General features: G+C 40.0%; 1 protein-coding gene across 1 annotated transcript in view; it reads right to left on the bottom strand.

Moving 5' to 3' along the window:
* Window positions 1-27,780, bottom strand: part of MRC1 (mannose receptor C-type 1) — a 104,879-nt gene that overhangs the window by 67,346 nt on the left and 9,753 nt on the right. Inside the window, exons 2-6 of the mRNA XM_033208764.1 lie at window positions 22,641-23,042; window positions 19,907-20,080; window positions 13,675-13,839; window positions 6,479-6,592; window positions 1,870-2,016 (exon numbers count right to left, since the gene is read on the bottom strand). Coding sequence (XP_033064655.1) covers window positions 1,870-2,016; window positions 6,479-6,592; window positions 13,675-13,839; window positions 19,907-20,080; window positions 22,641-23,042 — 1,002 coding nt within the window. The remainder of the gene's footprint in view (window positions 1-1,869; window positions 2,017-6,478; window positions 6,593-13,674; window positions 13,840-19,906; window positions 20,081-22,640; window positions 23,043-27,780) is intronic.

Raw genomic sequence — 27,780 nt, 5'->3', positions numbered from 1 at the left:
AGGAGGAATAGTGGAGGTAAAATGCAAAAATGATGGGCTTTCCCTGAAGATACCCACTGTCATTATGGAGAGCCTGTAAAGTATAATCAGACCCAACATCCATGACCCTCATCTATATCTATTTAAGATTTTGGCCAAATCTACATCAATTAAAATCGCAAACACATCTCTTCCCTAATCCAACAAGTCCACTTCCAGGAATTACCATGTGCATGAAATGATGTGCATATAATGTATAGAGTTATTCACTTCAGGACTGTTTGTATTAATAAAAGATTGGAAGTAAATTAAATTAAAAATCCATTAACAGGAGACTGGTTAAAAAAATATATGTACTGTCTCTGCAATAGCTTTTGGACAGCCATGAAAATACACATAGAAGCTATTTATATTCTATATGGAATGATGTCCAAAATTGTTATTAAGTGGAAAACTTAGGGTAAAAACTATTACAGTATATTGCCGTTTGTATGAAAGAAAAATAATTATAAATGTATATGTTTATATAGTCACAGAATAACTAAGGGTACACACCCAGAAACAATTATTCTCCAGGAAGGTAAACCGGGTGTTACAGGTAAGAGGTAGGGAAAACCTTATTATTTATCATGTTGTACCTTTTGAATCTCTAGCCATGTCAAGCATATTTTAAAATACATGAAATTGTTTTCAAAGCCAATGAGAAAAAAAAATCAAGAATGTCACATTGTCAGGTTCCTCCAGCAGAAAAACAGAAACAAATTAAACCATTTAAAGCATTAGTTATCCCTCCAAAAACAGGTAATAATAAAAATATGTAGTTTGTCTTTCATCAATTTGAAGAAATAATTCTTGCCTTAGTAGTTTTTTCTCCTATAAAATTGTAAGGGACAGCACAACTGATTTTTTTTTTTTTCTTGAAGTCTAGCCGACATTTAAAATTCAGTTACAGGCCAGACACGATGGCTCATTCCTGTAATCCCAGCACTTTGGGAGGCTGAGGCGGGTAGATCACACGAGGTCAGGAGTTCAAGACCAGCCTGGCCAACACAGTGAAACACCGTCTCTGCCAAAAATATAAAAATTAGCTGGGCATGATGGCACACATCTGTAAACCCAACTACTTGGCAGGCTGAGGCAGGAGAATCACTTGAACCCAGGAGGCGAAGGTTGCAGTGAGCTGAGATCACGCCATTGTACTCCAGCCTGGGTGACAGAATGAGACTCTGTCTCAATAAATAAATAAAATTCAGTTACAAGTTTTTAGACATTTTATTCTAGTCTATGAAAACTTCAGTATAAGATGCTACACTGCATAGCATGGAAGCCCAGCCCAAAGAGAGCCGTAAGGACCTAATATAAATATCCCGTCCAAATATTAACTTTCTCACTTGGATTCTGGTTTTGCCAGGTGTGCAAGGTTTCTGTATCCTCTGAATATCTTTTTCCTCAACTACAGCATGTGAATAATGACACCTACCTCAGAGGACTGCTTGTGAAGATAACGTTTTTATTTAGGTCAGAGGGTCTCCACAATGCCCAGACACCACCTCACACTCAGGGAATGTTAGCAACCAGCACACAGAAATACTGCAGTAATATCATCCAGCTTACCCCATCGACTATCCACAAAACCTCTGGAGGCATTCCAACAGTTACACGTAAGCCTAAAACGCCTGGGCGTAAGTCTCCACAACGCCCAGACACCGTCGCACACTCAGGAAATCTTAGCAACCAGCACACAGAAATATTGCAGTAATATCATTCAGTTTACCCCATCGACTATCCACGAAACCTCTGGAGGCATTCCAACAGTTACACCTAAGCTGTAATGGTGCTTATCTTTCAATTCTAATAGTTTAGGCACTTCAGACCCCATAGACCACTTACCTGAGGGAATAACAAAAGAATTCAAAGTAGTGTTGCCCTTTTTGCAAATATAGCCTAGTTTCTGAACACATTCCAGATTCTCCCATTTAGCATTTTTTCCAGGATTTAGTGACACACAGCTTTTTCCAGGTTCAGCTGATGGACTTCCTTTGAGGAAAAGGAAAAGTTAAAGTGGACTATTATAGCTATTCCCAGCAGAGAGCATCCCTCCCACGTGTCCTCATGTCTTCATCCTGGAGGTTCAATGGACCCCCATTCTGTCTTTTGCTACACATTCACAAAAAAATATTTACTGACTGCAGAGCAAAAGACAAGATGGGTGTCTATTGTTTTCTTATTGTTGGATCACTCCAATACTTAGAATGTTGATAAAGCGAATATACTTCTTTGAAACAAGCTTTTTCCCCATTATCAACTAATACAGCTACATCTTAAAACTTACAGTTGTCACAATGGATTACATTATCAAAGAGAGGTACCTAATGAAAAGAATGCATGATTATGCAGCCATTTAAAAAAAATGAAATCATCATGTCCTTTGCAGCAACATGGATGCAATTAGAAGCCATTATCCTAAGCGAATGAACACAGAACAGAAAGCCAAATAGCCATGTTCTCACTTCTAACTAGAAGCTAAATATTGAGTACTCATGGGCACAAAGATGGCAACAACAGAAACTGGGGACTATGAGATGGGGGAGGAATGGAGGGTAACAAAGTTTGGAAAACGAATTACTGGGTACTATGTTCTCTACCTGGATGATGGGATGGATCATTTATATCCCAAACCTCAGCAACATGCAATTTACCTAGGTATGTAACAACCGTGTACATGTATCCCTGAATCTGAAAGTAGAAATTATTAAAAAGAAAGAATACATCATGTTCCAAACCAACCATGTTAAACATTATTAGGGCCGGGCACAGTGGCTCACGCCTATAATCCCAGCACTTTGGGAGGCCAAGGCGGGTGGATCAACTGAGGTCAGAAATTTGAGACCAGCCTGGCCAACATGGTGAAACCCCATCTCTACTAAAAATACAAAAAAAAATCAACCAGGGAGGTGGCAGGTACCTGTAATCCCAGCTACTTGGGAGGCTGAGGCAGGAGAATTGCTTGAACCCAGGAGGCAGAGGTTGCAGTGAGTGGAGATCACACCCCTGCACTCCAGCCTGGGTGACAGAGTGAGACTCTGTCTCAAAAATAAAAATATAAAATAAATGGAGGAGAAAAAGCTAATGGGAGAGCGAGAAGGGCAACATGCTGTGCTCCCAGAACTAAAACTCTCTCACTATCTTCAACTCAGCCTATTGAAGAATACTTTCAGCAGCTATGCCTTATCCGTTTCTTAGTGGAAACTGACTAAAGAACCTGATAAAGTCAGTGTTGCTAGTGGGATGAATACAGGCATTGATATATTTCACATGTGTTTTGCTATTCTAATATATGATTTAAAAACCAGTATTCCCCAAACCAGCTTCACTGTCCACCTGAAGACAGGGTGAATGAGCCACATTCTGTTAATAACTATGCTTTGTGACCTTACAGATGTCTATGTAAGCTGTGCCTGAACTTCTTTTCCTGCAAGACGGAAATCATATTACCTGCTCCAGACTTTGTGGAGTTAATAACCTAAATAAGGGTTTTTTTTTAAAGGTTTGGTGGTAATGGTTAGTAATAAGCATAAAGTAACCATAAATAATGGTTGGTAATAAGCATAAAGTTATCTTTTTTTTTTTTTTTTTGAGACGGAGTCTCACTCTGTCACTCAGGCTGGAGTGCAGTGGCACAATCTCGGCTCACCTCAACCTCCTCCTCCCAGGTTCAAGCAGTTCTCTGCCTCAGCCTCCTGAGTAGCTGGGATTACAGGAACCTGCCACCACACCTGGCTAATTTTTGTATTTTTAGTAGAGACGGGGGTTTCACCATCTTGACCAGGCTGGTCTTGAACTCCTGACCTCATGATCCACCTGCCTTGGCCTCCCAAAGTGCTGGGATTACAGGTGTGAGCCACCACGCCCAGCCAAAGTTATTTTAAAGTTAGTAATAAGCATAAAGTTATCATAAAGTTAGTAATAAGCATAAAGATATCTCAAATATTTGTTGATATGGTAACTAAAATAACAGGATAACTGAACTAACAGATAAGGTATCAGCACTAAAAAGAAACTTTCAAGAAAAAATACATTTTCTAGCTATTAGTTATTAATGTATTAATTAGAAAATCATATTATACATTTATCAATACCTCTCTCAACTTTGAGATACTAATTAGTGGTTTTAATGTTTACCATAGTTATTACATATTTGAATTCACACACATCATTTATGCAAAATATTCTCACTTCAAAAGGGAATATATTTTAATAGATTTGTTACTTGGTAATTATTCAATTGAATGCTTGACTGAACAATTTATATGAAACCGGTTTTTAATTTTCACAATATCTCTAATTTTCATTGGAAGAAACTCTCATACCATTTCACAAAGCAATTTAATCTTGCACCTACTTCTTAGGAACTGAGGTTTAATTTAAAAAAGCATTTACTTCCCTTTCTTAATCATATTACACTTTCATTCTTTACTTCACCCAAAGTTAACTCAGAAATGTTCTCCCTGAACTTGTAGGATCCAAGTGGTTAAATATCATAATCATCATCCCTGATTGAATAAATTAAATGACTGCCTACTGTGCATAAAAATTTAGCAACACAGAGAAGAATACATTCTAGTCCCCTAATAAATTTTATTGTCTAATAAATCAGATTGAGCCCAACCAGTACTCTCTAATTGCATCTGGCTGAATGGGTAGACAGACACCTAAAATCTTCACCCACAGAAAAAGGATATTTTATATGTATTCTCTTGCAGTAAGTCTTCCCATATTCCAGAAATTTTGACTTCCCACATTCCAGAAAAAAATAGAACTGATTATTAGCTCAAGACTTGAGTGACAGCACTGTGACCATCATTTGTTGAAGTAATGCTTTGAAACTGGAATTTCACAGTAAAATATAATTTATTTAAACCAAAATATATTCTCTAAAAATGTTCTCTCATGTTTTAGCATCTATTTGAAAGGTTGTTTTATTGCAGTTTTTCTTCTTGCAATACAATAAACCAAATACAAAAAATGGAGAGTTTGGCCAGGTGCAGTGGCTCATGCCTGTAATCCCAGCACTCTGGGAGGCTGAGGCAGGCCACATCACCTGAGTTCAGAAGTTCCAGACTAGCCTGGCCAATGTGGGCAAATCCCATCTCTACAAAAAATTTAAAAAAAAACAGCCAGGCATGGTGGTGCATGCTGGTAATCCCAGCTACTTGGGAGGCTGAGGCACGAGAATCATTTCAGCCAGGAAGGCTGAGGTTGTAGTGAGCCGAGACTGCGCCACTGCACTCCAGCCTGGGCAACAGGGTGAGACCCTGTCTCAAAAAAAAAAAAAAAAAGGAGAGTTTAATTTTCTAAGCCAAATGAGAAAACCACTCAATGGCTTTAAAAAAGAAGTCTGACTGTCTGAAGAACACCGTATTATAATAGTATGGCCCATAAGAGAATTGATAAGTAAAGATGCGACCAATATGATACTTCTGTCCTTTCCCACACCCATGGCAGACATCACTAATCATTAATTGCACTCTTTCCTAAAAAAAAAAAAAACATTGGCACTGGGGTGGGATTGAGGGATGGGGATTGGATTCATACCCATACCCAATAGAAGGCCTCAAGTGGCTACTAATACTAGTTGGTACTGGTGAATAAGATAAAAGCTTTATATCTCTTTTTTGTTTTCTCTGAATAGTTGCTCAATATGTAAACTTATTTTATATTCTGTTACTTTTATGTTATGACAATGTAGAAACAATTAGCTCACAGCATTTTCTATCCTCTAAAAAATGAGAAAGTTGTTGTAGGTTTTATCATCCCCAACTGTTTTTCTATAAACTACAAACTGTCTAGAAACCTCTAATGAATTTTTATGCTAATATGGAATATCATAAGCTGTGACTGAGATAGTATTTTTAATCCAATGCTATTAAATCAAAAACAGGAAAGGGGGCTGTTAATGTAGATGTTAAAATCATTGTCACAAGGACAGCAAAACTGCAAATAGCTCATGACTCAAGGTACAGTCATAAAAAATTCTCCAACCCAAAATAATTTCAATCCACTTGTCAAACTTTACAAAGAGATGTTGGCTAATCCTCTCAAGGATGGTGACAAAGTCGATGTAACAGTAAGTACATAGTAACAATGCAGCTAGCATTTTTAGGAAGTCATGTTTAAGAATAGATACAACATCTGCTTTTGAATGTAATACCCAACAAATCAGGGATATACTGAGAATTGAAACTTTAAACAGAGACCTTTATTGATTTGTGTGAGAATCCTGGCAGACAAATCCCTATCCCAGGAAGCTGGTATATAACCTTAAGGTTTAGTATATGGAAATCTAGCTGGTAGATTTCAAAGCAAGGTGAAATGAACTGTATTTGATGAAGTCTAACAATTCTTCTCTTTGAGATCAACAGGTGAGATAATAAAGGTCTTCAAGGCATCTAGATGACTTAAATTTGGATTAATTCAGCACAGACAGGCTTAATCCTACCTGGTAACCAGTTCAAATATCGAAACGGACTGCGATCACTCCACTGCCAACCACTGTTGAAGCTCAGACTGTTAAGTCCAATCCAGAGTCCTGAGGTCAAGGAACTGGTTAATCCTATATTTTCAAAGAAAGCAAAACAAACAAATAAGAAACTGCCATTCAGATAACAGTTGAAATTAAATTCAGAATTAAGTGTTTGACTCAAAATGTAATTGAGGGAAGTCACAATAATCATGCCTACCATGTCTCCTTTGATTCTCCTGACAATCTAAGGCAAGTAAAATTATTACCTTCATTGATAGGTGAGGAAACTGAGGCAGAGGGCGCATAGGTAACCTGGAAAGATTTTTAAGGTTCCAACCCAGATCCAATGAGGCTTCAAACCCTATCATCTTAACTATTATCTACTTTCTCAAGGATAATGTCAAGGATAGTGTTGTGTGAATATGACTAAGTATTACCTCAACTGCATATTTCAAAACTTATTTTAATAATTTTATTTTATGATTTTTTAAAGTCAATTTCTCTTCTTCATTAAAATGATGATTCAATACTAATCACTAAGGGCTTATGCTAACACCAAGGATGCTTTGCTTAAGCAGTTAAGAAATCAAAATTACAATTACAATGTTTCAAATTCTGTGCTAGGACTGATGTGGACCTCATTTCTTCAACAGGAAACACTCTAACCTATTATTACCACTATCCTTTTTCTTTTTTTTTTTTTTGAGACAGAGTCTCACACTGTCACCCAGGCTGGAGTGCAGTGGCGCGATCTCCACTCACTGCAACCTCTGCCTCTCGGGTTCAAGTGATTCTCCTGCCTCAGCCTCCCTAGTAGCTGGGATTACAGGTGACAGCCACCATGCCTGGCTAATTTATTTTTGTATTTTTAGTAGAGATGGGATTTCACTATGTTGGCCAGGCTGGTCTCAAACTCCTGACCTCAGGTGATCCGCCCACCTCTGACTCCCAGTGTGCTGGGATTACAGGCGTGAGCCACCGTGCCTGGCCACTTCTATCTTTTTTAACACCATCAATGAGAATTCTCTGTTCTGAGTTATTTTAATTGATTAAAAGCAATTCATTAAAATAATAACTATCCTTTGGCTTTTAAAACATTTTTAAAATGTATTTTTATTTTTTAGAGATGAAGTCTCACTATGGTGCTCAGATTGCTCTCAAACTCCCGGGTCCAAGCGATCCTCCTACCTCAGTCTCCTAAGTAGCTGAGACTACAGGTTGCACAATACTGTACTCAACAACCTTTAAAAAAATTCTTTAAAATAATTTTCACAAATTATTTAAAGTTGTACTAACTTGAATAATAATGATCTCTCTACTTGCAGAGATGTATTCTACAGGACATGCTCCTAAAAGTAGCATTTTCATACTAGCTATTCCCAAAATCAATTACTCTGGGATTTTTTAAAACTGAGTTAAGAAAATAAAGTGTATTTAAGTTTTAAAAATTGTAAATAATTTGCTGATTAAAGAATTGAAGTCAATTTTGTCTGAGATTACGGAACTCAATTACTATGTTTGGCATAAGAAATGAGAATAGCTCTTTAAGAGAAATATCTTTTGACATTTTTTACCAGCTCTAAGTATTTATAAACTTGTCTTGAAAAATTGAATTAGTTAATACTTTTTAAAACAAAGCCTGACATATGGTATGTGCCCAATAAATGTTAAGTTACTACTGTTATTATTACCATTATTATTATTATCAATAGCTTCATACTGAATTAAGGTTGGCAAAAGGTGTGACTTAGAAACAAAATTCAAACCTTGGATTAAAATATATCTCTTAAAGCAGATGAGTGTTGTCCACAAATAATTTTCTCTAATACGCTTTTGTAATTTTATAAAAGAACAGACCAAAATATTTTAGTATTGCCTCACAAAGCAAACAAGTCCACGTGCTAAATTTTTGTTGTTTGTTTTGTTTTGTTTCCAGACACCAACTCAAACCAGAATTTTTTTTGTACAGTTGGGGTCTTGCTATAGTGCCCAGGCTGGTCTTGAACTCCTGAACTCAAACAATCCTCCCACCTCAGCCTCCCAAAGCACTGGGATTACAGGCCTAAGCCACTGCGTCCAGCCTCACATGCTCAAGGTGTAACTTTGCTGCATACGTTGTCTGAACTTGTTAATTGTTTGAAATGGTTATATACCAACTTTTGAACTTAGATGTGATAGAAGAGACACAAAAGTCCAATATTACACTGGTATTTTTATTTTCGTGTTTTTTTTTTTTTTTTTTTCTTATTGAGGTCCAATGTGTTTTTCAGGCAGTACCAAAGGAAACTGGTAAAAACAATCGGGAAACAAGTCAAATTTCACTTCCTATATCTTATTTCAGTTCTGTAAATCCTCATCCTGCACATACGGAGTCATAAATCTGATTCAGGACTCAGGGACTCCATAGAGTGTTCCAACATTTTTCAGGGTAGAAACAGAAGGGAAGCTGATAAAACAGCTGTGGGTAGTGTGCAGATGTGTTGCCAGGCAGAAACATTTCACCTGGCAGATAATATGAAATCAGATCACCACCAATCTGGAAGACATTTACTGGAGCCAGGAAATGTTGACAAAATTAAGGGTTCTCATCAGTGCTTTGGGAACCAGTGGATCCCCAGGTGTTCTGTGCGTGAGACACAGGCAGAGTGAAATGAAAGACGGCTGAATTCCAGTTCAGCTATTTTCTAAACAGGAGGCATTAAGCAAGTTCCCTAACTTCTCCCTCCTAGTCTGTTATCTCATCTATACTGTGGGGCTAATAATATTCATTCATGAAGTTGCTGTAGGCTTTAGAACTAAAGCCCAGAATCTACTATATGGTAGCTCTTCAGTAATCAGCAGGCAATTTAATTAGAGTCATCAAACCAGGTTCTACATTTTTAAACAATGATACTGACTCTGGCCGAGCGTGGTGGCTCACGCCCGTACTCCCAGCACTTTGGTAGGCTGAGGCTGGTGCATCAGCTGAGCTCAGAAGTTCAAAACCATCCTGGGCAACATGGTGGAACCCCATCTTTACTAAAATACAAAACATTAGCTGGGCATGGTGGCACGTGCCTGTAGCCCCAGCTACTCAGGAGGCTGAGGCACAAGAATTACTTAAGCCCCGGTGCCACTGCAGTCCAGCCTGGCGACAGAGTGAGACTCCGTCTCAAAAAAAAAAAAAAAAAAAAAAAATACTGACTTTTCAAAACCCTCATATAAAAGAAAACTTATGTTAAAAGTGTAAATATTTTGTAGGTTTTTTTTTTCATTTTAATGGCATATTTTCCAGAAGAGAGTGGATCGCAATCACACACTCACACCACTGTTTTCGATTCTTCCCCAATATATCTCGATCAACACTGAGTGTCATCCCTTTCTTTCAAATAAACAGTGGGGAGGGGATATCTTTCCCCTATTTTTTAAATTCCCTGTCAGACTTTTTCTTGTTCTAACGTCTGATATTTTTTACTTAAAGAAAGGCAGGAAGTACTACAAATCTCATTAGAGATGCCATTCTTATCCAGATGCCAGTGAAAATTTGCTGACAGAAATTCCGGAGGCTTGGATAAGATTCAAGTCAGTATCTGAGGTGAACCCAGCCTCTGAATCTCCTGGGGCTTGTTTGCTGTCCTGATGGACACAAGAATAGCCCTTGCTGATTAGGGAAGCATTTCCTGTAGCCGGAGTCTGATAGCAGAGTCCGGAGACCAGGAAATGAGTCTGTGATTGGGCAAAGCCGCTGTCGGCTCAGATCACTCGTTCCTTCTGTGTAGCTGGTGGAGAGAGCACGAAGTAACCTGTGCTGTATCCCTGGGCTTCCAAGAGATAACACACCCCATAAACAAATTCAAACACAAAACCAAAAACACACCAACTGAAACCATTTCACCTCTGCATCTCTGATATATATATTTTCTTTTCTTTTTTCTTTTTTTATTTTTATTTATTTATTTATTTATTTTTCGAGACGAGTTTCACTCTTGTTGCCCAGGCTGGAGTGCAATGGTGCGATCTCGACTCACTGCAGCCTCCACCTCCCAGGTTCAAGCCATTCTCCTACCTCAGCCTCCCAAGTAGCTGGGATTACAGGAGCCTGACACCACGCCTGGCTAATTTTTTTGTATTTTCAGTAGAGACGGGATATCACCATATTGGCCAGGCGGGTCTCAAACTCCTACCTCAGGTGATCCACCCACCTCGGCCTCCCAAAGTGCTGTGAATAGAAGCGTGAGCCACTGTGCCCAGACCACCTCTGATACATTTTCTCTCGTGCCTGCAGGTCTGCCCAAATAACCACAGGACTGCCTCGAATCATCTTTTCTTTTCCTTAATCATCTACATAAATTTACTTTTGTCTCTTCTGTACTTTCTCCTCTTCCTCCTTATTTTTGTGCATGGTTGTAAACATGAATCACTCCGATCCTTTGTGTTCCACTATTAGAAGGGTCCTAAAGGCCAATGCAAAACAGAATAATTGAGTAGACAGAGGAAGAACCCTATCTCTAAGATTATGAATGCACAGTGACGTCATATTGCTTTCTATCCTCAGTCTCCTTAATAATAACTTATAGGAGAGATGTGTTCTGGTTGGTGACGGATGTCATCTGAAAATAGCTGGAAAAAGGTAGGTGCTAAGAAACGAGGCCAGGTAGGGAGTATGCTCTTGCCCTTACATGGGTTCACACACATTAGCTCCTTTAACAGACAAGGTCACAAAGGCCCAGGTGCCTCAGGAAGTCCCCACGAGCTCCCCCAGTTTCACAGAGCTAGGACCTAGGCAGTCTGGCTCCAGAATCTTCGCTCTTAGCCCCTCTGCTCCACTGCCTGGTGTTGGCACCTGGACGCAGCAGGAACCAACACAGTGTTTTGCCAGATACACTCTTTCAACCAGCTGCCTCAGAATCACCTAGGAGTTTGATAAAAGGCAGATTCTTGTGCTCTGAGTCACACCTACTGATCTAGAATCTTCGGGGTCTTGGCCCAGGCATCATCACTTTAACAGAATTCCAAGGTGATGAATAAGCCACTTCCCACAGAAGAACCACTGCATTTACTGTCTTCTTGTCATGAACTGTCTAGTTTTCCAAACAGGAGACTGAATTTCTAAGTATTTTTATTTTGCTGCACGTGTCAGTCAGCAAACGTTCAGTGAGACTCTTCCTTGGAAGGCTCTGTGTGAATCTCCTTGTGGGGAGAGGGGACATAGATATTCACAAGACATTCCCTGTTTTCAGCTATTTCCCCCTCTGACACAATCTCCACATGGCCTTCAGCTTGCTTTCCATGCAGGACTTGTTATAATTGGTACCTATTCATTTGTTTGTTTTCTTGTTTACATCTGTTTTTTCCCATTGGACTTGAAGCTGCATGTGGACAAGACAGAGTCAGCTTTGATGTCCCCAGGACCTAGCACAAAGCCTGGCACATGGGTCCCAGGTATCTTGGGAATGAATGAATGAATGAGTAAATAAATAATAACAAATTAATGTATTTATAGTGTTATCGAGGAAGCAGGACATATGTGTAACTATTATATTAATAAAAGTGGTAATAAGCAAATAAGAGAAATGCAGATGGAAACAGAACTGCATTTCAACTGTATACAATTGTGAGAATTCCAGCCAAAAGAAACGACATGGGAAAAGATGTGAGGGTGAAAATGGATGAGGAAAAACAAGGAACCCAAGACTTCTTTTTTATCGGGACTGCAAAATGCAAGACCAGGAACTGTACAGATGTTCGGCAGATGGCAACCTTGAATGTCAGGCAAAATGTATTTTGTTAATTATTTGATGGGAAATGAGAAGCCACAGGGTTTTTTTTAACACGGCAGTCATAGGAGCAGAGACAGATTAATATTAATCTAGTCGTGTCCCGAGAAACCAAAGGGAGGAGATTTTGGGGGCAAGAAATTGGGGATGCTTTTGCTCCCACACTAATTTCTGGTCCTAATCTCTCTGTTTCCCCAAGTGTATATTTTAGAACCTAAAACAGATACTCTCTTCTCAAGCAAACTTTAGCTCTTTTAGTCTTCACAATCTAATAACAACAGATGTTTTAAAAACAAACACATTGGCCGGGTGCAGTGGCTCACGCCTGTAATCCCAGCACTTTGGTAGGCCAAAGCAAGTGGATCACCTGAGGCCAGGAGTTCATGACCAGCCTGGCCAACATGGAGAAACCCAGTCTCTACTAAAAATACAAAAATTAGTGGGGCGTGGTGGCAGGCGCCTGTAATCCCAGCTACTTGGGAGGCTGAGGCAGGAGAATCACCTGAACCCAGGAGGTGGAGGTTACAGTGAGCCAAGATCGCGCCATTGCACTCCAACCTGGGCTACAAGAGGGAAATTCCATCTCAAAACACAACACAACACAACACAACACAACAACAACCAAACCAAACACACTGTGGAAAGAGTATCAATAAAAACCGAAAACCAGTAGAGCCTGGGGGTTCAAGGGACGGGAGGCAAAAAGAACTCGGGGTTTCAGGGTTTCAAAGCAGCCTTTGACTTGTCCCTGCAGTGGCAGCAGTGTTTTAACTGATCATTTTGACCTCTATGAGGCTAATGAAAGACCTGTGGCTTCAGGTTAGACCTGGATGATGGATACTTGACCAAGAGGCTTCAGGTTACACCTGGATGATGGATACTTGACCAAGAGGCTTCAGGTTACACCTGGATGATGGATACTTGACCAAGAGGCTTCAGGTTAGACCTGGATGATGGATACTTGACCAAGAGGCTACAGGTTAGACCTGGATGATGGATACTTGACCAAGAGGCTACAGGTTAGACCTGGATGATGGATACTTGACCAAGAGGCTACAGGTTAGACCTGAATGATGGATACTTGACCAAGATTGTTCCACTGCCTTGCGTCCAAGAACGACATCATTAATCGACTGCAGCATATTTTACTCTGATTCGAGATTAGTCCTCAGAATCTCTCTTAGCACTGGCTCTAGAGACTCTTACAACCAACGGTTGACTCAGGAGATGAGAGCTATTTGCCATTCCTGGTGTCCTTTTCAGAATACAGATTTTCATAACATCTGCATAAACTGCTTGAGAACTGCTTCTGTCATATAACATCTATAAACACTTGTGCTGTTGACTTGTAAGTTAAATTATATAAAAATAAAGCACTCTTGATTTTACTTGCGACTTTTCTTTTCATGTCATTACCTGTCAGGTATGTTTGCTCATGTATCTCTGTGATGCTCAGGAGCTCAGCGTTCTGCTGTTGGCAGCTTTTCCTTGCCTGGTGCCACATTAAAGCGGATTTGGAGTTTATCTGGTAGGAAATGCTGGTCAGTGGGTCTTTATTCCATAAGCTTTCACTGCCCTCAACTGTGAAAGAAATCAGATGGAATTTGATGCATTATGCATGGAAAACACTTGCAGTGAACAGCATTATTTAAACCAGCCTAGGAGTATTTTTGCCTGAAGCACTTTCTTTCTTTCCTTTCTTTTTTTCCCCTGCTTCTACTTCTTTTTCTTTTTCTTTTTTTTTTTTTTTTTTTTTTTTGAGACGGAGTCTCGCTCTGTCGCCCAGGCTGGAGTGCAGTGGCCGGATCTCAGCTCACTGCAAGCTCCGCCTCCCGGGTTTCCGCCATTCTCCTGCCTCAGCCTCCCGAGTAGCTGGGACTACAGGCGCCCGCCACCTCGCCCGGCTAGTTTTTTGTATTTTTTAGTAGAGACGGGGTTTCACCATGTTAGCCAGGATGGTCTCGATCTCCTGACCTCGTGATCCGCCCGTCTCGGCCTCCCAAAGTGCTGGGATTACAGGCTTGAGCCACCGCGCCCGGCCTCTTTTTCTTTTTTTTGAGACAGAGTCTTGCTCTGTTATCCAGGCTGGAGGGCAGTGCTGTGATTTTGGCTCACTGTACCCTCCAACTCATGGGGTTAAACAATCCTCCCACCTCAGTTTACCGAGTAGCTGGGACTCCAGGCATGCACCACCATACCTGGTTAATTTTTTAAATTTTTGCAGAAATGAAGTCTCGCTATGTTGCCCAGGCTAGTCTAAAACTCCAGCTCTCAAGCCATTCTCCTGCCTCGGCTTCCTAACGTGCTGGGATTACAAATGTGAGCTACCATGCCTGGGCTGTTTTACTTGTTTTTAAGGTGGCTTTGAGATTTTCTTTACTCCTGAAATGAAGTAAGAGGTGGGGGATGAGGTTTCAAAGGATCAGCTACATCCAGTCTCTTCTCCCTTCCTAAAGAAAGAAAGGCACGCACCATCTCCCTTTCAGGATCAGTTGAGTTGGGAAGTGAGACAAATGGAAAGACAATAGACCTTGGATACTACAAAAGGTGGGAGGGTGAGGATTGAAAAATTATCTGTTGGGTACAATATTCACAGTTCGGGTGATGGGTACACTAAAAAACCAGACTTTGCCATGATGCAATATATGCATGCAAGACATCTGCACATATACCCCCTAAATAAATAAAAACAAAAATAAAACTTTTTTTGTTTGTCTGTTTGTTTGAGACAGAGTCTCGCTCTGTCGACCAGGCTGGAGTGCAGTGGCGTGAACTCGGCTCACTGCAAGCTCCGCCTCCCGGGTCCACACCATTCTCCTGCCTCAGCCTCCCCAGCAGCTAGGACTATAGGCGCCCGCCGCCACACGTGGCTAATTTTTGTATTTTTAGTAGAGACGGGTTTCACCGTGTTAGCCAGGATGGTCTCGATCTCCTGACCTCGTGATCCACCCACCTCGGCCTCCCAAAGTGAATAAAACTTGTTTTAAAAGAACAGACACCAGCCCAAATTCCTTGATCTAGCAAAGTAAGGCAGGGAAAGCGAAGAAAATAAACGTACATCTTCTCGGCAGGTGGATATTTTGCCTTTGCCTGCACATTCTAGTTTGGTCTTTCTGGAAGCATAAGGTTGTCAGCAGGGAAGGTAAAAGACTCCTGCAGACAGACTGGCCTGGGCCTCCACCTGAGGTCCTATTGCTCACTGGAGACTTGACTTCAGATAAATTATTAACTTTTGGAGTCTCGTTTTCTCATTGCTAGAATATATTTAATACAGGTGGAGCTCTTAGCAATAGCAAATGTTGCTTGTAACTTTTTCATTCCACAGAGTAAAAAAGTCACAAGCTGATTTCTTCCTTTGCTATGTTGTGATTCCTAATAAATTCCATAAACCTGATTGTACTCTATAAGCAGCCAATAATATATAGATAAATATTATTGATAGTCTTTCACATATATGATGCTTATGAAGCCAGTAAACAAATGAAAGATTTTTGCATGCTTCGTATAGTGCATATTTCTTTTTTCTTTTTAATAATATAAAATTCTGCTTACAAGCCATGTGAAGTAATAATCTTTTCATTTATTTGTAAGGAGAAAAGGAAGTATTATATAACTTCTCTGAAAATGTTCTGAGAAATACTCAATTTGCTAAGAAATTAGGCAATTTTCCATAAGCACATAGCCTACACTCTTGTAAGTCTTAACTGTATCTAATTGCCCTTTATATCTGATGAGGAAGTGATCATAGACCTTTTTGTAATATGCAAACCACACACCGTGATATGAAACTTGTGGTCCCATGACATATCGAAGAGGACGAAAACATATCAAAATTTGATTCAGGCAACAGCATAGAAATTTTTAAGATGCTTTAACTACAAAATCATTATATGTTTATATAAAAATAAATTTGAATCAGTAATACTAAATTTATAATGATCTGAGGTCTTGCTAGTTTCATGTCTATGTCGGTGAGACCATTCAAATGAGACTAATTTGGGGTATATTTGAAGGTAGAGATGTTTTAAACAACTCGTTTTAGACACGTGGAGGAAGGTTTTGTTTATAATATGGTAGAAAATGCCGGGCGCCCTGGCTCATGACTGCGATCCCAGCACTTTCGGAGTCTGAGGTGGGTGGATCTCGAGGTCAGGAGTTCCAGATCAGCCTGACCAACATGGTGAAACTCCATCTCTACTAAAAATACAAAAAAAAAAAAAAAAAAAAATAGCCAGGTGTGGTACAAAAAAAATTTGCCAGGTGTGGTGGTACACACCTGTAATTTCAGCTACTCAGAAGGCTGAGGCAGGAGAATCACTTGAACCCGGGAGGCAGTGGTTGCAGTGAGCCGAGATCATACCACTGTACTCCAGCCTGAGTGACAGAGCAAGTCTCCATCTCCAAAAAAAAAAAATATATATATATGTATATATACACACACACACAGAAAATATATATATAGATACAGAAAATATATATAAATATATATATATAGAAAATGTGAGATATAAAAAAGGGTTTTATTGTTGTTGTTGTTTAACCTAGGAATAGAGGCAAGTGACATAAATTACATAAGAAGGAAATGCAATTGGCCTTTCACTTAAAGAAAGTATATTTTAAACCAAGGGATTTAAATATATTTCTCAATGAATGTATAGGTTTGCTGATTGCATACCATCTCCCCAAGGAGTTCAAATTCCCACAGTGAACCAACACAACTGATGCTGGAAGCTAAAGTTGCTACAGAGAATTGAGAGAACCAAGACTTTTCCTTTTCCTGTTCTCATGATACTTGAAAATAATGTCTACGTGGAAGGAAAGCATTACAATAAACGATGCAACAGATAATGGAGAGCATCTATTAAGTGTTACTAGGTTAACAACTGGTTCCTCATCCTCCTGTATAAAACCTGCCAGTTTTAAAGCTGATCTAAAATAAAATGCTTGGCCAGGCGTGGTGGCTCACGCCTGTAATCCCAACACTTTGGTAGGCCGGGGTGGGTAGATCATTTGATGTCAGGAGTTCGAGACCAGCCTGGGCAACATGGTGAAACCCCATCTCTACTAAAAATACAAAAACTAGCCGGGCATGATGGTGGGCGCCTGTAATCCCAGCTACTCAGGAGGCTGAGGCAAGAGAATCACTTGAGCCTGGGAGGCTGAGGTTGTGGTGAGCCAAGATCATGCCAATGCACTCCAGTCTGGGTGACAGAGTGAGACCCTGTCTCAAAAATAAATAAATAAATAAATAAAATAAAATACTCTTTTGAAAAGAACACAAAATGAAACAGATTGGAAGACTATAAAGCCCTTTAAGAAAGATATTAAATGTACAAAATGTGCTCTAAAATTTTAATGCATATTGAAATCAAACAATTTATTTTCTATGATTATTTTACATTTAACAGGAAAAAAAAGTAATTTGACAGTGAAGGCATAAATACAAGTAATAAGACTAAAAATTTATTCCACTGAACAAACTCAAGATACGCCTCCAACGTACATCCAAGGATTTCCAAGGTTGTGAGTTTTCTTTGTGATTAGTAACTTACCATTTGTCCTCCACATTTCATTCATGAAATCACACATTCATCTAACTCTTTTGTCAATTTCACTTATGTGGAGGATGCTATAGTTGGACCCGTGAAATAGAAACCCTTAAGAAACTCCATGAAACAGATTAAGAAAATATCATTCCTAGTAAGTAAAGGAGAAAGGCACTTTCAATCACTTGAAAACCAAGTATTGCTTTATCTTAGAAAAAAAATTGCTCAATGTGTTTCGGGAAAAAATATTTCAAATACAAATATTCGACATTTATAAACCTTCAATGGACATCAAATGTCTTTCTAAAGATTGACATCAGAGAGACAAATAGAACTACCTCAGTTAAGACGGAGAGAGCCGTGTTGCTATGAACAGAAAGCCTGTGGGCTTTTGCAAGTCTTCATTTGGAATGGAGAGACTGCACTCTGAAGACAATCACAATAGTATACGGGTATCAGAAATTAAATTTACTTTTAGTGGGATAGTTAAGGATTATAAATCCAGAGAGACAAATAAGGACAATTCTTAGAATCCTGGCTTTCATTTGTCAAACTCAGATATTTTTGTAAGTCGTTCTGTTTTGCAATCATGCTTGAAATAGTGTGATTACGTGTGGAGTTGTGGTCTGGAAAGTTGAGTTGTGATTCTATTGTGACTCAGGCAGTGTCATAATCATTCCAGACCATATCCAGTGCTCTTTGCTCTGCCCAGTCCCTTTGCAGGGCAGCAGAAGAAAGAGTTCTGGATGATACCAGGAAACAAGAGCTGCTCTGATCTGGTCTAAAGTAGCAGGTGAGAGGTTGGGGGTAAGAAGTTTGGGAAGGGTGGAGCCAGCGTCAGGAAAAGGGTGTCTGGTGATGGGGAACGTGAAGCAAAGAGGAATGCTTCCTTTTCCTCTTTTCTCAGCCCCAGCTCTGCCTCGCAACATGATGCCCTTCTCCATCCCACCTAAAATTGGCTTCACTGTTTGCTTACAGATTGTTAAGCGCGGAAGAACACCAAGAATTCATCTGCTCTGGTGCTTTCCCACCAAGATAATGCAATACTACTTATTTTGCATCCTTGCAATTAAACTTGAATTTTCATTTTTAAGAAACCTTCAAGCATATAAATTACCCATTTCCACTGATTTCTAGCTGTGTGAAACTAAATGGCACTCTTCTTAATTTAAACATAAGAAGAGTATCATGACTACCATTTTCACTGTGAAGAACGCTTTTGACGACATTGACACAAAATTCAGGACCTTCACGTCTTTCTCCATCAAACCACATGCTTGTGGCTTCCTTTGAATTCTGTTTTTGATCTACGGTTTCATAAAGGTAAGGCATTTCAGAGATGAGGGAATAATAGCATGCCTACCTACCTCCAGTGTTAAGTATATATTATATTGTGTACAGGATAATTTTCACTGAGTAACTAATAGTTGGCAAAAATAAAGAGATCATGGCCGGGCGCGGTGGTTCACGCCTGTAATCCCAGCACTTTGGGAGGCCAAGGCGGGCAGATCACAAGGTCAGGAGATCGAGACCATCCTGGCTAACACGGTGAAACCCCGTCTCTACTAAAAATACAAAAAATTAGCCGGGCGTGGTCACGGGCGCCTGTAGTCCCAGCTACTCGGGAGGCTGAGGCAGGAGAATGGCGTGAACTCGGGAGGCGGAACTTGCGGTGAGCCGAGATCGCACCGCCACTGCGCTCCAGCCTGGGCAACAGAGCAAGACTCCGTCTCAGTAAATAAATAAATAAAGAGGTCACTTGATAGAGGGAATGTTGGGACCATGAGGGTGCAGTCTAGTCCTCTTAGCATGATCTCAGGGAATGATGAGATAGTAGGGGGGAGTCTAGTCTTGCTGGCAAAATCAAAATACACATACAAAGACTACAATAGAAAGTCCAACATCTGTGTTCTAGTCTTCAGCCAATATAGATCATTTTCTCCATTGAAAAATGGAAATATCTGTAAAAGGCTGTAGTAGGTACAATGAGGTCGTAAACGTGAAATAACTTTGGAGGAAAATGCTCTAGATAAATTCAAGGTCTTTCACTACATTCTTAGACTAAATGTACCCAGCTTTTCTTGGTGATAAACAGTACTTACATTTCAATGGACAATATCCAAATAGCTTGTCTGTGTCATAGTCAGTAGTGGTTCCACACCAGAGCCATCCATCTGACCGCCCAGCACTCGTGCAATCTGCATACCACTTGTTTTCAAATTTGAATGGGAATGCACAGGTTGCTCCATTGGCGTTGCCCAGTAGTGTATACATGGCTGGAAAAACATATTGACTTGAACTTGGAATGTGAGTGATATTTCTGAACACTGACTTTCCAATAAGAAGCCTACTGTAGGAATTGGTCTTACTCTTCTGATCACACTTGGTGCACCCCCACGGGGATGTTTGTTGTTGTTGTTCTTATTTTTTTTCCTTCTCCTTCTACCCTAGTCTTTTGCTGGGTACATAGAGCAGTCTGCACTTAGCAAATAACTCTTAGTGCCACTTCATTTCCACTGTGTTTTGGAACATTTTCAAATGAGACTAATTTGTTAAGTTATACCATTTGAAAATGTTCCAATGGTACAATTCAAAGTGGTACCAATAACAGTGGAAAATGAAGTGGTACTAGTTAAAGTGGTAATAATAACTCACAGTACCACTTCATTTTCCACTATCTTTTCCGTCTTCCTCTATTGACACCAGCTTTAACTTCTAAATTTCCTCTGAAACAGTTTTCTCTCCTGATTAAAATCATGAAGCTTTGGAATCTCTAGATAAAAAATAACTCCTGAAATCAAGCAATCCTCTCGCCTTAGCCTCCCAAGGTGCTGGGATTACAGGCATGAGCCACCACGCCTGCCAGCTTTATTAACTAACTCTATTTAATAATTACTGAGCCATTCTATACACCCAACACTGATGAGGCCAAAAGAATCCCAACTACCTCACTGACACATCATGTAACTGCAGTCAATTTACTCTTCTTACAGTCTGAACTTCCAAACAACCATCAAATCCATCTAAGTCTACAATTCTGGTTCCATTCTTCTAAAATAATTCCTATTTTCAAAAAGTTCCACCATTCCACCCCCTACCCCATGTTCTCATCAGAGAAAAAGAGACCCTACAATACATCCTCTCAACACTGTCTTCAATGTGTGTTCCCAATCTCACGGTCACACTGAGGAGCTAGAACTGAGGGACAGGATCATCTTAAGTGCTGGGAGATCTTTGGAGAGTTTGCAAAATGTAGTCAATGGACCCTATGCCGCAGAATCACCCACGTCTTCATAGAAATCATTGAATAGATTCCTGGGCTTTTTCCCAATATACGTATTAAGAAGCGAGTAGAAGGAGGAGCTTAGGATCTGCAGTTTTAACTAACTCTCCTATTGATTCTTAAGCATATTAAAGTTTGAGAACTATCAGCCCAAACCCTGTGCATATTTGTCTCAAAACCAGTGGGGAAACAGAAAGGGTAGGGGGTGAGGGAAGTATATTATATTTTAAAATAAAACAAAAATCCGATTTCTTAGCACCAATCTTCCTCAAGTTAAACTCTTCAATTAGCACAATTGACCCATCTGTGAAATTTGACTCGGTCAAGTTTAATTCACCCTTCTCCTTCCTTGTAATTTTCTATTGAGTTTCTCCTGAAAGGTTCTTTTGTGTTCACTTAGCTTGCCTCTCATATCACTTCTAAATCTATGTTTGAAAAATGCTTCAAAATAACTTCTTTCTGAGCCCTTCTCTCACCCTATTTCAATTCCTATTCTCCCCTGTTCTGCATGTAGACGGAAAATAGAAAGCTCACAAATTATCACTTTACAAAGAACTAAATTGCTCTGCTCAGTCTTAGCTGAGATAAGCTAGGTTCAACCAATCTTAGTAGCCCAGTAACACAGCAATTTTGGAAACAGGTTATCTCTTGTCCCCAAAAGTAGGCTCTTTCTCTGACCTTGAGGTTGTTCTGGATAACATTTCACAATAACCAAGTATCCAAACCTAAAATGTGATTATAACATCATCTGACTCAAGAGACCAGCCTTTGTAACAAGGCTTCAAGTTGTTTTGTATTTTTGTTTTATTTTCTGTGCAGCCACCAGATAATGAAATTTGGTCAATATAAGAAAGAACTAAATACTCTGATTTTATTTAACCTTCAAGAGGTCAAGAAACCAACTACATATAAGAGGATTCCTCCCACCGCATTGGTGGTATCACCTTCTCTGATGGCTAACTAAATAGACTGCATATTAATTTACAAGCTAATCCTTCACATTTTATAATCACCTAATTTTTACAGTCTCTAAATACCCATAACCTGACAAAACAAATCAGAAACATTTAGAACCCCATGTTGTCAAGGGATCTGCCGAGATTTCATCTTAGGCAATCTGAATTAGGAAAGAATGTCCTATGGATCATTTTTCCAGGGATAACTTAAATCAAAGGAAAAGAAATATTTGGCAAAATTCATTTATCACTACAACTTTATAATGTTAACTAGGAGGCTTTGGGTCAAAGACTACAAGGAAAATGATGTTCTGAAAAATGTAGCCCATAGTTAAAAGAATAAAACCTCAGAGAAAGTTAAAAGAATGCCTTCCCATTAATTAAAAATAGCTGAAGTATCATTCAGGACTTTTTACCACACTTATTCACCATCATGTCTTCAAAATAGTTCTACAGAATAGTTGAAAACACAAAGATGCTGATCAATTGATATTTCTAGTACACACCAAATAAGAACATGATGATTTTCTTGAATTAGGTTCCAACTAAGAAGATGAGAAAATTTCGACACGAAGGTAAACATTCCAAGCATCTTACCTTCATAACCTCTAGAGCATAGATTGTCTGTGGTTCCATAGATCTTCCACCTGCTCCATAAACCCGATCCTTTGTAGAGCATAACATTCTTTTCCTGTCTATTGCCATAGTTAAAAAACAAATCTTCTCCTTTGATCCCCAAAAGTGTGTCATTTTTGCACTCCCATTTCTGAAATTCACTTTTTGAGTCACAGGCATAGAGAGTGATAGCAACCCAGTCAGTTTTTGATGGCACTCCCAGGCATAATTTAAACGCAATACTCATAATCTGAGATTCGGACACCCATCGGAATTTCTGTGATTCAGCATCCTGGTTGCAAGTCGCGGTTTGGACGGCACTGGGACTTACTGCTTCCACACAGCGCTTGTGATCTTCATTATAGATTAAAAATTGCCTGGTGTCTGTTTAAAAAGAAAGCAGCAGGAAAAGAAGAAGAAAGCAAGCATGGGTAAGTGGATTCGTGTAACAAGGATAATATTTTAGGTCGAAAGTTTCCAACTCTTCCATTTCCCTAAAGACTTAAGATTGCAGGAAAAGAGGTACTGATGACTATACCTGGGGCCAGCTCTCTTTGAGGATCCCTGAAGCTGGAGGGAGAACCTGGACTGAGGGCCTGCCAAGGTGCCAGCACTCAGCTGGATGTCCTCAAAATGTCCTAGTTCACTATGAGGAGTCTCCTGAAAAGGCCCACCTTACATGCCCAAGGAGTGGAACACACAAGGGAGATAACAGAAAGGAATAATATCAACGGGGAAAAGAAAATTTGGGTTAAATGAATACAATAAACTGTAAAATTAAATGCATGTCTGTCCTAGAAAAGATGTGTGTTTGCTTGTTGTTTGTAAAGGACAAGGTCTCGCTCTGTTGCTCAGGCTGGAGCGCAGTGGTGCAGTCATGGCTCACTGTAGCTTCCAACTTCTGGGCTCAAGTGATCCTCCTGCCTCAGCCTCTCAAGTAGCTGGGACTACAGGGTCACGCCACCATAATCAACTAATTTTTTAATTTTTGTAGAGATGGAGTCCCACTGTGTTGCCCAGGCTGGTCTCGAACTCCTGGCTTCAAGCAATCCTCCGACTTCAGCCTCTCAAAGTGCTAGGATTACAAGTGGGATCCACCTTACCCGGACTAGAATAGGATTTTGAAGTATGACACATCTCAACACATTTTGGTATTATTTGTTAATAATTTAATAGTGAAGTTTGCAATAAAGGACAAATAAACGTAAGTTTTATATCATTGGAGATAATATTTTATGAGAATAACTTTAGAAATAATATTTTGTATATTCATAATTTGGAACTGGTGATTTAAGTAAATATGTAACGATGGCTTATACTTAACAGCACATAGCTGCTAACTGGCAAAACGGAACTTCCTCTTGCAAAAGAGGAAAAAAGGATCTGGTAAGCCTTTTTTTTTCCTTTAATTAAATCGAAATTGAATTCATGTAAAGGTTTCTCTTTTTTCTTTATTGTTAAGGAATATAGAAATGAAAGTAACCGAGTGCTTGACTTTTGTGACATAAACATGCAGAAATTAAACACATCTTGTGACATTTTCCTAAATTCCATGTACGCACCTTGTTCTTTCCAAATGAGCTGGTACTAGTGCAGATGTTTGAGGTGCTGACTAAATGAGCTCATTATTTTTAATTAAATAATTCCAGTGAAATTTTAAAAAGTTAGAACCACACCACTAGTAGAATCCTTCAGTGTTTCCAGAGCATTTTTGCAAACCGTATTCTGTTTCCTGTTCTGAACGCCGCAGGGAAGTTAGCACCACTTACACTCTGAGATCAGTTCTAGACCCATAAACTTAAAGCTCATAATAAATTCTTGCCTCAAAAGATTATTTTCTCCTGACACGCTTCTCTATATGCTCTTGTCCACACTAGTTCCAGACCTCTTATCTCTATCCTACCTTGAAATGATCATCTTAAAAAAAAAAACCTTTATAGCAACATCCAGTCTGGTGCTTGATCAAATATCTGGGTGCCAAGACCCAGCCATGTTGACACATAAAATTAACTACTGCAGTGTATTTTTGGGTACTGTCGATAGACTTCACTATTGTTTTAGAATGCAAATACAAGCTGAAAATCCAGGAAGACTCCTATACTTTTAGCTTATGGATCTTGGGGGATGGTGGTGCCAAGGATGAAAGAAGTTTGGCACTGTCTTACTTAGAGTGAGTAAGACTTACTCTCACTTCCTCTATGCTACCTGGGTTCCTAGTTCTCTGCAACTTCAAACCTCTGCCTGGGCTCCTCTGCTGGGTTACTCATTCGTGCTGCTTTGATTTCTTGGAATTGGAACTCAAGCCTGCATCCAGACACCTGCCTCTGCTGGCTTCTCTGCAGTTGACATCTGTCCACCGAACATGCAATACCTGTCCCAGTCTCCTCCCGTCTAGCTGAGCTTCCTTCCACACCTGATCTCATTTTGTAACTGCTCATGCCCTAGTGGGACAAAATGAGTAATTTTTTACCTTGGCAATAAAATGAGAATTTTGATAATATAGGACTTTGCTCACCATGAAACACAGGAAATAGGAAAATGAAAACGGTTTTTTAAAAAACAGTGACTATGATCATTTACTTTATGCAAAGGTAAATTATCTTGTCTAATCTCAAAATGTAACGTACTCTGAAATTTTTGCCATAGACACCTGTAAACTCCACTATACTAGCCTCTAAATTTAACGTAATTTGTTTGTGTTATTCCACCTATTTTTTTTTTTTTTAACCTGGACTTACCTTCCACTTTTCAGATAGCTTTGCTTAGTAATACCTCATTGTTAATAATAGTAAATATATCGGCCGGGCGCGGTGGCTCAAGCCTGTAATCCCAGCACTTTGGGAGGCCGAGATGGGCGGATCACGAGGTCAGGAGATCGAGACCATCCTGGCTAACACGGTGAAACCCCATCTCTACTAAAAATGCAAAAACCTAGCCGGGCGAGGTGGCGGGCGCCTGTAGTCCCAGCTACTCGGGAGGCTGAGGCAGGAGAATGGCGTGAACCCGGGAGGCGGGGCTTGCAGTGAGCTGAGATCCGGCCACTGCACTCCAGCCCTGACGACAGAGCAAGACTCCGTCTCAAAAAAAAAAAAAAAAAAAAAATAGTAAATCTATCTTCCACCTTATACTTTGGCCATTTGCATTGCATTTTCAAACAACAGTCTTGTTAACTGGTCAAATTCAGTCAATTAAGCGGTTGGTAACTAGGCTTTTAAGAGAAGACATTCAAAAATCTTTATGCATGAATAGTGTTCCCTCTTCAGATGTTTTTACACTTATTTGACTTTTGTATGTTTAATTTTTATCTGCAGTCCATCTTAATTTCACTCTAAGACAGACAGCATTTAATGAGTAACATCCAAACTTCTCTTTCTGATTCTTGGCACCACCATCCCCTGAGATCCACAAGCTAAAAACCTAGGAGTCTTCCTGGATTTTTAGCTTGTTTTTGCATTCTAAGACAATAGTGAAATCTACCAGCTCTACCCAAAAATACACTGCGGTGGTTAATTTTATTTGTGTCAACATGGCTGGGTCTTGGCACCCAGATATTTGATCAAGCAGCAGACTGGATGTTGCTATAAAGGTATTATTTAGAGCCGAGATGATCATTTCAATCAGCCAACTTTAAGTAAAGCAGCTCACTCTCCTCAGTGTGGGTAGACCTCATCAAATCAGGTGAGGGTCTTAAGAGAAAATAAACTGAGGAAGAAGAAGAAGGAGGAATTCCCCAAAGAACCTTGGCAAAGAACGAATTCTGCCTCTGGACTGCTTTATTTCTGTTTTTGTTTGTTTGTTCATTTGTTTTTGAGACAGGATCTTACTCTGTCACCCAAGCTAGAGTGCAGTAGTGCAATCACAGCTCTCTACAGCCTTAAATTCCTGGGTTCAAGCGATCCTCCCACTTCAGCCTCCCGAGTAGCTGGGACTACAGACCTGTGCCACCACACCTAGTTAATATTTTTTATTTTTACTGGAGACAGGGGTGTCACTTTGTTACCTAGGTTGGTCTTGAACTCCTGGGAGCAAGTGATCCTCCTGCCTCGACCTCCCAAAGTGCTGAGATTACAGGCCACCTCACCCAGCTCTAGACTGCTTCAGTCTCAAACTGCAATATCAACTTTCTCCTGAGTTTCCCGCGTACTCCTCCACTCCTGCAGGTTTTGGACTTGCCAGCTTCCACAATTATGTGAACCAATTTCTTAAATAACTCTCTCCCTCTCCCTCTCTCCACCTTCTTTTCTCCCCTTTCTGCGTGTACACACACACACACACACACCTCTGACTAATACACATCCCCTAATTCATTCTCTTTGCTCCAACTCCATTTCCATCACCCCAGGCCAAGCCACCATGGTCTGGCTCCAGTCTTCCTCTCTTGAAAATGGAATCATCAAAAAAGTAACACCTGATCACCCAGTTTTTTGGGAGGAGCAGGCCTGACTTGTCACCTGATGCCAAATTGCAAAACCTACCTAATATAATGGGTCGCCTTCACTGAGCTACGTAAGAGAGTGAGATTTCTTTCTGTTTTTCCCATCTCTCTCTCTCTCTCTTTTTTTTTTTTTTTTTGAGACAGAGTCTCGCACTGTCGTCCAGGCTGGAGTGCAGTGATGCAATCTCAGCTCACTGCAAGCTCTGCCTCCTGGGTTCACGCCATTCTCCTGCCTCAGCTTCCTGAGTAGCTGGGACTACAGGCGCCCGCCACCACGCCCGGGTAATTTTTTTGTATTCTTAGTAGAGATGGGGTTTCACCATGTTAGCCAGGATGGTCTCGATCTCCTGATCTCGTGATCCGCCCGTCTCGGCCTCCCAAAGTGCTGGGATTACAGGCTGGGATTACAGGCGTGCACCTGGCCTCCCATCTCTTTTGCAGATTGCCTGTGATGCACACCACATTCTGGTTGAATGCTCACTCAATAATAAAATTCTTTTCTTTCTCATCTACCTTTATAGAGAGGTTTTCTGGGTGGGGAGGAGATTAGGTTTCTAACTACAAGTCCTCAACAACTTAAACCCTGCAAAAGGGAACCACTGTACCCAGGAAAAATACATCTAGCCCCTATATCATTGTTTATTAGCAAGGGCACAGTGACCCATCTGCCCTCACCACCAACTACAC

Source organism: Trachypithecus francoisi, unplaced genomic scaffold (assembly GCF_009764315.1).
Source record: "Trachypithecus francoisi isolate TF-2019V2 unplaced genomic scaffold, Tfra_2.0 Lachesis_group9, whole genome shotgun sequence".
NCBI lineage: Eukaryota > Metazoa > Chordata > Mammalia > Primates > Cercopithecidae > Trachypithecus > Trachypithecus francoisi.
The sequence above is the reverse complement of the archived record's forward strand: the minus strand, read 5'-3'. Positions and strand labels throughout refer to the sequence as shown.